This window comes from Odocoileus virginianus, chromosome 17 (assembly GCF_023699985.2).
Source record: "Odocoileus virginianus isolate 20LAN1187 ecotype Illinois chromosome 17, Ovbor_1.2, whole genome shotgun sequence".
In the NCBI taxonomy this organism is placed as follows: Eukaryota; Metazoa; Chordata; class Mammalia; order Artiodactyla; family Cervidae; genus Odocoileus; species Odocoileus virginianus.
The window spans coordinates 13815174-13827138 of NC_069690.1; the positions used below are offsets into that span (position 1 = coordinate 13815174).

General features: G+C 37.4%; 1 protein-coding gene across 3 annotated transcripts in view; it reads left to right on the top strand.

The window, feature by feature from the left end:
- Positions 1–11965, top strand: part of LOC110142890 (ribonuclease SLFN12) — a 36947-nt gene that overhangs the window by 9642 nt on the left and 15340 nt on the right. For all 3 annotated transcript variants that reach the window (XM_070478666.1, XM_070478667.1, XM_020902310.2), the window contains exons 2-3: positions 6948–8026; positions 8919–9041. In XM_070478666.1, the coding sequence (XP_070334767.1) occupies positions 6973–8026; positions 8919–9041 (1177 nt within the window). In that variant the 5' untranslated portion in view covers positions 6948–6972. The remainder of the gene's footprint in view (positions 1–6947; positions 8027–8918; positions 9042–11965) is intronic.

The following is an 11965-nucleotide window of genomic DNA, read 5'->3' on the forward strand; positions in this document are numbered from 1 at the left end:
CCGAGTGCCCTAGGACCCATGCCCTGCAGCAAGAGAAGCTGTTGTAGTGAGAAGCACGCACACTGCAAGTAAAGAGTAGCCCCTGCTCGCCGCAACTAGAGAAATGCCCACAGAGCAATGAAGTCCCAGCACAGCCAAAAATAAATAACACTATTAAAAAATAAACGCTTCATCAAATCCTCTGGGTTTGAGACACATAGTTTAAAAAAAGTCCCAACACCCATTTATGATTAAAAAAGTCTCTGCAAACTAGGAATAGAGGGGAACTTCCTCAAATTGGTAAAGAAGACCTGCAAAAAAACCCTACAGCTAACATCCTACTTAGTGGTGAGAAATTTGAAATTTTCCCACCAAAATTGAGGTAAAGATATCCCCTCTCACTACTTTTTTTCAGCATTATAGTGGATGTCCTTATTAAAACAATAAATAATAAAAGAAAGAATAAAGGTACACAGATTGGGAAGAAGAAATAAAATTGTATTTGTTCACAGATGACATAATCATTTATGCAAAAAATTGAAAGAATAATAAAACAAAAACTACTGAAACTATAAACGGTTATAGAAGTTTTCAGGATACAAGGTTTATATACAAACGTCAGTCATTTTCCTATATACTTGCAATGAGCAGTGGAATTTGAAATTAAAAACAATATATATATGGAGGTATAAATCTTTGAGAATATGTAAAAGATATGTACAGGGAAAACCACACAACAGTGATGAAAGAAATCAAAGTAGAGCTAAATAGGGATTTCATATCTGTGAACAGGTTTCATATTGTCACAATCTTAGTTCTTCCCAACTTGATCTGTAAGATTCAATGCAATCCCAATCAAAATCCCAGCAAGTTACTTTGTGGATACCAAGAAACTGATTCTATAGTTTACATGGAGAGAAAAACAGAACCTCAAATAACCAATACAATATTAAAGGAGAAGAACAAAGTTGGAGAACTGATACTCCCCAACTTCAAGAAAGTACTTTAACTTCAATAAAGCTACACTGGTTGAGACAGCATGGTACTGATGAAAGAATAGAAGAGATCAATGAAACAGAATGGAGAACTCAGAAATAGACCTGCATCAATATGGCCAGCTGATCTTTGACAAAAGAGCAAAGACAATACAATGGAGTAAAGATAGTCTTTTCAACAAATGGTGGTAGAACTACTGAACATCCACATAGAAATTTAAAAAGAAAAAAAACCATGTAGACACAGTACCCTAATACACTTCACAAACATTAACTCAAAGTGGATCATGGGGTGTATTAACAAATGTAGAATTCAAAATGATAAAACGCCTAGAAAATAATCTAGGAGAAAATCTCAGTGACCTTGGCTGACAATGACTTTTTAGATAAAACACCAAGGGCATGGTCCATGAAGTAAACAATTGATAAATTGGACTTCATTAACTTTAAAAAGCTTCTGCTCTGAAAAGAAAATGTCAAGAGAATAAGACAAGGCACAGACTAAGAAAAAATACTTCCAAGAGACATAGTTATTGTATTGTTATCCAAAATATGCAAAGAACTCTTAAAATTCAACAATAAGAAAATAACTCTATTTTAAAAATGAGCTAAAAAATCTTAACAATCATTCACCAAAGAAGATATACAGATGGCAGATAAGCATATGAAAAGATGATCCACACTATATGTCATCAGGGAAATGCAAATTAAAACAAGATTCTACCACTTATCTATTAGAATGGCTAAAATCCGGAACACAGAGAGCACCAAATGTTGGCAAGGATGTGAAATAACAGGAACTCATACTCATTGCTGATGGGAATATAAAATGGCACAGCTACTTTGGAAGACAGCTTCTCACAAAACTAAACATACTCTTACTGTATAATCCAGCAATTTTGATCCTAGGTATTTTTTCAAAGGAAATGAAATTTTTTGTCTCCACAAAAACCTGCATATAGATGATTAGCAGCCTTATTCATAACTGCCCAAACTGGGAAGCAATTAAGATACCCTTCAGTGCTCAGTCGCTTCAGTTGTGTCTGACTCTTTGTGACCCCATGGACTATAGCCCACCATGCCCCTCTGTCCATGGGATTCTCCAGGCAAGAATACTGGAGTGGGCTGCCACTGCCCTCTCCAGTAGATGCTCCCGACCAAGGGATCAAACCCATGTCTCTTCATGTCTCCTGGTTTGGCAGGCAGGTTTTTTACCACTAGCACCACCTGGAAAGCGTGCTTCAGTAGGTGAATGGATAAATAAACTGTGGTGTATTCAGGCAATGGAATATTATTCAGTGTTAAAAATAAGTAAGCCTGGGTGGGAGGGGAGTATAGGGGAGAACAGATACATGTATATGTATGGCTGAGTCCCTTTGCTATTCACCTGAAGCTATCACAACATTGTTAATTGGCCACACCCCAATACAAAATTAAAAGTTTTTTAAAAAAATAAGTGAGTTATCAAGCCATGAAAAGACACAGAAGAAGCTTAAATGCATATTATCACGTGAGTGAAGTCGATTGAAAAGACTGCATACTGTATGACTCCAATTATACGACATTATGGGAATGGCAAAACTAAGACAGTAAAAAGATCAGCAGTTGTCGGGGACTGAGGGTTGCAGAGAGGAGAACGGGTGGAGCACAGAAGATTTTGGGGGACAGTGAAAACGCTCTGTATGATAGTGCAGTCATGGATACCTGTTACTATACACTGGTCCAAACCCATAGAAAATTCAACACCAAGAGTGAACCCTAAGGTAAAGTTTGGGGAAAAAATAAACACAGAGGAAGGCATTAAAAGAGGAAATGAGGAAAACATGGGCAGAACATCTTCAACATAAGTCGCAGCAACGTGTTTTTGGATCTGTCTCTTCGGGTTATGGATATAAAAGGAAAAATAAACAAATGGACCTAACTAAACTTAAAATACTTTGCATGGCAAAGGAAACCATAAGCAAAATGAAAAGACAACCCACAGAATGGGAGGAAATATTTGCAAACAATGTGACTGACAAGGGTTTAATTCCCAATGTATACAAACAGGTTATATAACCCAAATGTCAAAAAAACAACCCAATCAAAAAGTAGTCAGGAGACCCAAATAGACATCTATCCAAGATAGATAGCCAACAGGTACGTGAAAAGATGCACGACGTTGTTAATTATAAGAGTAAAATGCAAATCAAAACTAAAATGAGGTATCACCTCACACTGGTCAGATCTGACCATCATCAAAGTCTACAAACAATAAATGCTGGGGAGGGTATGGAGAAAAAAGAACCCTCATACACTGATGGTGGGAATGTAAATTAATGCAGCAGCTATGGAGAACAGTATCCATGTGATCCAGCAATCCCACTCCCAGGCAGTTTTCTAGGGAAAACTAATTCAAAAAGATACATGCACCTCAGTGTTCATAGCAACTCTACTTACAGTAGCCGAGGCATGGAAGCAACCTAAATGTCCATTGACAGGTGAATGGATAAAGAAGATGTATCATATAAATATATACACATACACACAAAACGGGATATTACTCAGCCGTAAAAAGGAATGAAATAGTGTCATTTGCAGAAACATGGATGGACTTAGAAATTATCATACTAAGTGAAGTAAGTCAGACAGAGAAAGACTAATATCATTTATATATGGAATCTTAAAAAAATGATTCATATGAACTTATTTACAAAACAGAAATAGACTCACAGACATAGAGAGCAGACTTATGGTTACCAAAGGGAAAAGGCAGGGGGAGGGATAAATCAGGATTAACATATACACACTATTATATATAAAATAGATAGGCAACAAGGGCTTACTGTATAGCACAGGAAACTATATTCAATATCTGTTAATATCCCACAATGAAAAAGAATCTGAAAAAGACTAGATTTACACACACACACACACACACACACACACACACATATGTATAACTGAATTAGTTTGCTATACGCCTGAAACTATCACATTGTAAATCAACTATACTTCAATTAAAAAAGAAAGGAATCGGGTGGAAAGGGAGGTAGGAGGGGGGATCGGGATGGGGAATACTTGTAAATCCATGGCTGATTCATGTCAATGTATGACAAAAACCACTACAATATTGTAAAGTAATTAGCCTCCAACTAATAAAAATAAATGAAAAAAAAAAAAAGATCTGTACCCTTAATCACATCTGTAGAGGCTGTTGGTATAAGGTAACATATTTGCAGGATCTGGGGTTTAGAGCATGGACATCTTTAAGGATTATTATTTTGCCTGCCATAAGACATGATGATATCACTATTGTTTTATTATCAAACTAAAATTTTCTAATGTCATAAAGTATATAAAAGAGAGAGGAAATAAATAAATAGGAAGGAAGGAAGGAAGGAAGGAAGTAGAAAAAAAAGCAAAAGGATAACTGGATGAATGTAAGTTAAAGGATCTCATTCAATGCTTCAACAAAATAATCAATAAAGACATAATATATTCCTAAAAAAAATAAGAAATGAGGGTCAGAAGAAGATGAAATGAAGATGGCTTCACTGGTGAATTCTACCTGGCTATGAAGATGCCTTCACTGGTGAATTCTGCCTGGCTAAATTTTTTTGTGTGTGTGGGATTCTTGCCAATAAAAATTTTCTCAACTAAAATCAGAACATTAGCACCATTCTGGCTGTCTGGTCTCAGTCCTGTACAAGAAATACTAAGGTGATCCACTTGTCAGGTATCTTAATTCGTTCATGCTGCTGTCACAAAATGTCATAGACTGGGTGGCTTATAAATGATAGAAGTTAATTTCTTACAGTTACGGAAGTTGGTGCAGCAAATTTGGTGTCTGATGAGGGCAGCCTCTTGATTCTTAAATGACTGTCCTTTCTCTGTCCTTACATGGTGTAAGGGGTCAGGCAGCTCTCTGGGGAGCCTTTTGTAAGGATACTGATCTTAATTAGGAAGGCACCAGCCTTATGACTTAATCACACCACACCCCAAACATCATCACACTGGGGATTAGGTTTCAACATGTGAATTTTAGGGGCACGCAAACATTCAGTTTATAGTACCAGGCTATTCTCTGGAACCAGGATCCAGTCATGAGGTCCCAGGACAAGTTGGCATGAGTCCCAGGGCTCCTTGGGTAGAGACCGTTGAGAACTCCGAAGAGAGGAATGTTGGACCTGAAACCTTACAGTGTTGTCCAGGCTTGGGCAACCTTCCAGGATGACACTGCTGGCCCTGGCTGGTTCCAGGCACTGGAAGGGCTCAGAAAATTTCGTGGACGACATTCCAGAGCATGAAGAGTGCTCTGTACTCCGGAGGTTCAGAGTCCATGGCAGGAACCAGCCCCAGATCTTTCCTGTTTGTGTTCTGATTAGAAACCCCTACCTGATTTCCTGTAGTTTGAAAACAACCACTCTAAACTTCCTGGTGGCTTCCCTGATGACGCAAACAGTGAAGAATCTGCCTGCAATGCGAGAGACCTGACTTCTGTTCCTGGGTTGGGAAGATCCTCCCTGGAGGAAGGCATGGCAACCCACTCCAGTATTCTTGCCTAGAGAATCCCCATGGACAGAGGTTGGGGTCCATGGGGTCGCAAAGAGTCGGACACAACTGAGCGACTCAGCACACAGCACAAAGTTATTTTCGATGTCTCAGCTCTGGCTGCTATAACAAAACTATCCTAGACTGGGTGGCTTATAAACAACAGAAATTTATTTCTCACAGTTCTGGAGGCTGGGAAGTCCAAGATCAAGGTGCCAGTGTGGTCAGGTTCTAGTCTGGTTGAAAAGAGGGTCCTTTTCTGGTTGCGGACTACTGACTTTTCATGACATGGTAGAGAGCAGAGAAGAGAAGCAAGCTGTCTTGAGATTCTTATAAAGGCATTAATCTTATTTATGAGTGCTCGAACCTTATGATCTCATCTAATCCTAATGACCCCCCAGAGGCCCAACTTTCTAGTACCTTCCGCATGGTAGGGCAGGGGTTCAGTGTACGAGTTTTGGAGGGAAACAAATATTCAATTCATACAGTTATTTACATATGACCAAAAGTTTATGGAGACTGAGGTGGTATCTACAAGCTACAGCTGAGCCTCCTCAGGATACTGGTCCAGCAATGGATAGGAATATTTGGACCCTTTATATCCTTTCCCAGTATAGTGATTCCTATCTGTGATAAACTTTACACTCAGTTGTGTCTAGGCCATATAGGAAACCGTAATCCCAATAGACCTTAAAGGGACAGAGCTAATGGATTATGTATATAGTTATACTAAAGCAGATGTTTTTGTATATAAGAATTTTACCTCATTGAAAATATGTGGCTATGTGATATCTGATAGAAAATGGATAGAAAATAGAAAATCTTGGCCCACCTTGCTTAAGATCAATGGCCAAAATTTGTGAATCTGATTCATCCTTGCAGGAAGGAAAAATTACTAAAATGGCATATTGCACCAATGCAACATTGTAAAGCAATGTTGCTTTACAACTAAAAAAAGAAAAAAAAGGTATATTGCTAGATGTCTTTATACTCAACAATGATAATTTCACCAAAGGATTCCTCAATAAGATAATTAAGATAAAGTTGAAATTATTAAAAAAATTAAAATATATGTAATATATAAAACTAAAACTTGGTTCACTGAGGTCAGAAATATAGACAGGCTTTCCTCAGGGCCTTATTTAAGAAGAGAGAAATAAGTTTTATATATATATGGAATTAGAAAGGATATAATATGAACAGATAAATATGAGATTCAAACAATTAGAAGAGGGTCATATAAAACTATGGTAAAATATTGAAAAATTTATCACCTTAATTCAAAATATGTTCAAAAAAACATACTTTGTATCCTTACCGTGCTATTCAGTGGGATATAGGGTAAAGCAAAAGAAAGAATGTTGCTGGGTTTGCCTCACAATACAGAATTTGCTATCTCTTCTGTTCAGGTACTATTTTAAATGGCTGTCTGTTTTACAGAAAAGAATTTCTGCTTGGAAATTGAATGGCTTCTGAGAAAATGACCAACTGTGTTGTTTCGGACTCTAACTACGCTGAGCTGGTTCTAGATGTGGGAAAAGTCACTTTGGGGGAGAAGAAGAGAAAGAAAATGAGAGATTCTCAACTGAGAAAAAAGCAGAATGAAAACCTCTCAAAATGTGTGATTACTTTGCTGAATTCTGGAGGGGGGATGAGCAAGATTGAAATTGAGAATGAAGATTATAGTTATGAAAAAGATGGAATCGGATTAGATTTGGAACATTCTTTAGCCGATATGGTTCCAATTGTTCATAAATACTTTGACTTTATGAAACAAGGTAAATATTTTCTGATTTTTGTCAAATCGTGGAGCTCCAAAATCCCTGGGATGAAGATTGCCACCTTGAGTTCCAATTTGTACAAAAGAGATATAACCTCTGTAAATGTCATGAATGCTACCGTGGCACTGGAATTCCTTAAAGACAGGGTAGAAACTAGAGAGAGATTTTCTTTAATGTCGAAATCGTCTTCAAAGAGGTGCCGAGAAGAAACAGAAGAAAGTAGCACAAAGGCCTTGGCTTCTGACTTTTTTAATAGGACGCAGCTCAGGTACAGAGAAAAACTCACCTTTACTGAATCCACATATGTGGAAATTAAAGACTTCTCAACACAAAAGCTGTTACAACGCATTAAAGAGATTCTCCCTCAAAACGTTTCTGCATTTGCAAATACTCGTGGGGGATATTTGTTTATTGGTTTAAGTGAAGAAAAACAAGAAGTAATTGGCTTTAAAGCAGAGAAGAGTGACCTTGACAAGTTAGAAAGAGAAATAGAAAAATGCATCAGCAAGTTGCCTGTCTATCACTTCTGTATGGAGAAGAAGAAGATAAATTATTTATGCAAATTCCTTGAGGTATACGATGAAGAAAATCTTTGTGGATATGTCTGTATGCTCAAAATAGAGCCATTCTGTTGTGCAGTGTTTGCCAAAAAGCCGGATTCCTGGCACGTGAAAGACAATCAAGTGATGCAGCTGTCCGTGGAGGAGTGGGTGCAATTAATGATGGGTCCTGAACCAGGTGAGGAAGGGGGATTAGAAATAATGGTGCATTTGGCTGCGGCAGCGAGGTTTTTTGTTCTGTGAGATTGGGGGCAAGACCAATAGTCCTCAGATTTCAACACCTAATTTACTAATCGTTGGTAGATACAAGCAATAGTTTGCTATCTCTACCTGTTTAGAAGGTAGCTATTCCCTACACAGAAGTACATTATCTTCTCTCCACGGCACTACCTGGTGTAATTTTCCTTCCCTATCACCTCTGCTCACTTTCAAGGAAAGCCTGTGAATTCCTTCTCCCTTTTCCTTCAGAACTCAGTTTCAGTAACTGACCATTTCTTTCTCTCAGGAACACTTGCCTCTTTTATGTACTTGCTCCTTCATTTTTCTTTACACCTTTCCCTCAAAACCTCTTCCCTCTTCCTCTCCTGTTTCTTCCATTTGTGGACCAACATATAACCCTATATTGGACAGATAAGAAAAGGATAATGTTGGTATTTTATCCGATTTTTGGAAAAGGAAAGCCTCCAGTGAAATTGGACCAGCACTAGCAACTTAAAAATCTCTGAAACTGCAAGCCTTCTTCTTAGAATCTGCATGAAATTAGACTCTCCTTCACTAGCCATCATGTTTTCTAATTTTAATTGCTTTTAAAATGAGCCCAGTTATATGGTAATGTATTCAATTACTATTCATGCACTTTCCTATTAATATTCAACATAGTATGCTTCAGCAGCTTCAAGGAATAAATTTATAACTTTTGTCTGACCTGGGAATCTATCCACGATATTTAACAATATTTCTATTGGGAAAATGGGGTCATTTCTAACCAGACTTTAGATATACAAAGCATTTAGTTGATATACTAAGCATTTAGTTGTGACAAATTAAGAAAGTGTTTTTTGTGTTTTAAGATTTTTCCAGGTTGTTTGAAGAGATGAACCTTCAACGAAGTATGTTATCATCAATTCCCCATGATTGGTCTGTTGATAAAAGTAAGAATTTAGAAAGTCATCAGCAGAGATATCACTTTAGAGGTAATTTAATTAGGGTTTCTTTGGACTTGTTTGTCTTTTCAAATCTCCTCTTCAAATCAGCTGTGTCTTGAAACTTATCAGCAAAGCTTATTCTGGCATTCAGGGGAATGCTTTTGGTGTTTTTAGCATGGACTATATCAAAATGTAATATTTCAGATTTTGAGTAGACTTTTTCTTGGTGTAATAGGAGCTCCTTTCATTGGAAATAAGAGAAACCCAAGTCAGCTTAGTTTAAACAAAAAGGAAATCCATCATGTCAGTAGGAAGTCTGTATTGAGACCCAGCTTCATACACGGCTATATTACATTATTGAAGAAAGACCAACAATACTCAGAATCTCTGATTTATCTGTTTTTGTTGTTATTGTTTATGGGCAACATGTTTGTTGTTTTCTGCTGTTTAAACAGTGTTACCTTGAATATTTTTCTTCAGCCTTCTGTCACATATTTGTGAAGGTTTTTCTAGGGTGCACACCTAGGAGTAGAATTGCTAGGTCAGGAAGTATATGAATATCCAAGCAATAAGATAATGCCAGATTGTTTTCCAAAGTAGATGAGTCACTTTACTCCCATCAACATGTTAGAAATGGAACATCTTCTCCAGTTGTCAGCTTCTCTTCATCTTTCTTTTCAAAATCCTCCTTTTTCCCACGCAGATAGGTGTAAAATAGTATCTGTTTACATCTGCATTTCCCTGGTTATTAATTTGGTTGAGCATCTCTTTGTGTACTTACTGTCGGTATGTATTTTATTGCCTATGAAATGCCTATTCTGTTGGTTGCCCATTTTGCTATTAGGCTTTTGTCTTTTTCCTGTTGATATGTAGGAGATTCTAGAATCCAGATCCTCTTCTGATCATAGGTATTACAGGTTACAGAAATCTTCTCCAAGTTTGTAGCTTTTGTCTTCTCTTTTCTTGAGGCTGCTGCTGCTGCTAAGTCACTTCAGTTGTGTCCGACTCCTTCAGGCATATGATGATTATCAGCAGCTTGATATTTTTGCTGATTATAACTTAAAATAGTCCAAGTTACCAATATTTAAAATTTCTGTTTCACTGCTCTTTCTGCTTTGTGTATGAGATCCTCTCTAACCAGAAAGTTAGAACCATATTTCCTTTCATTTTCTTCTAAAAGTTTTAGGGTTTTGCACTTTATGTTTAACATTTAAAGCCTCAATCTATCTCATTGGTGATGTAAGGTGGTATTTCATTTTATTCCATGTGGAGAACCACATTGTTGTTTTTTATTCACTAAGTCGTGTCTGACTCTTTGTGACCTCCCTGGACTGTAGCCCACCAGGCTGCTCCATCCATGGGATTTCCTAGGCAAGAATACTGGAGTGGGTTGCCATTTCCTTCTCCAGGGGGATCTTCCCAACCTCGGGATCAAACCTGTGTTCTCCTGGCTTGGTAGGCAGATTCTTTACCACTGAGCCCCCAGGGAAGCCCAGTAACCACATTACCCAGCTCCAGTTACTGAACAGTTCCCACTTTCACCCACCAATTTGCCATGCCATCTCCAGCAATATTACTAGGTATATGTATAACTATGTTTCTAGAATCCCTATTATGTTCATTTGGTCAATTTGTCTGTCCTTATACACACTATACTGTCTTAATATTGTAATATTGTTCCAAGTACTTAGCAGGGCAGGCCTGCTTACTATTACTCTTTTTCTTTGAGAGTGTCTTGGCAATTTAAATCATTTAATCTTGGAGAAGGAAATGGCAACCCACTCCAGTACTCTTGCCTGGAAAATCCCATGGACCGAGGAGCCTAGTAGGCTATAGTCCACGGGGTCGCAAAGAGTCGGATGTGACTGAGCGACTTCATTTCACTTCATGGCAAAATGTCTTGTGTGAAACATGTTTATCTTAATTTCCATGAAACAACAGTCTGCAGTCTAATAAAACTTTTATCTACTGTACATAGAAAAAAAATCATTTAATCTATGAAACAAATTTTAGAACTGTTTAAGTGCCACAAAAACCCTTTATTTATTTATTTATTTATTTATTTTTTCACAAAAACCCTTTAAAGATGTTGATCGCAGTTACACTGAATATATGGATTTCAGAAGTGGCATAGTGACATAATTTATATCAATTGGCCTTTGTACAACTGAGCATAGGTTTTTAAAATTTCTTGTTGTAACTGATGTTACCTTTTTGTTTGGCTGCACTGCTTAGCTTGTGGGATCTTAGTTCTCTGACTCAGAACTGAATTTGTGCACTCAAGAATGAATGAGGTACAAAGTCCTAACCACTGTACCACCAGGGAATTCTCAACATTTTACTTTAAAAGTTACATTTCTTTCTTATTTGTTGCTAGTATGTAGAAATGCAACTGACTTTATATATTGATTTCACACCACCTTGTTAAAATTTCTTTTTATTTTAAATAATTTGTTCGTAACATTGCTTTCCGGACTTAAGAAAATATCATTAAGATATTGTGTTGCAGAAACCAACACAACGTTGCAAAGCAATTATCCTCCAATTAAAATAAAAGAAAAACTACAGAGGCTTTGGAAGACGCTCCATTCCTCCAAAGGGGATTCTGTTTCTTTCTGCAGGTAGATAGAGTACCAGTGATAACCTTGATTTTTTGTTTTAAGGTTTGTTTCATACTTTTCTAGCAATAATATCTTTAAATTTTGCCCTTAGCATTATTAGGTCATGGCTTTTCTTGAGTCTCAACTCAAATTCTGAGGTGTTAACCACGGGCCTTCCACTTTTCAGGGACTTGAGTTCCAGTCTAAGTCACCCCACCACCATGAGGTTGATAAAACTCAGTTTCAGCTCTTTTTAACTTCCCAGTTGACATTTTCTTCTGGGTTGTCTGCATCTCACCCTGTATCCGCCAGTGAGTTGAAGGAAATGTGTATGTAGAGTTTGGCTACATTTCTGCAGTTTTATCTTAGATT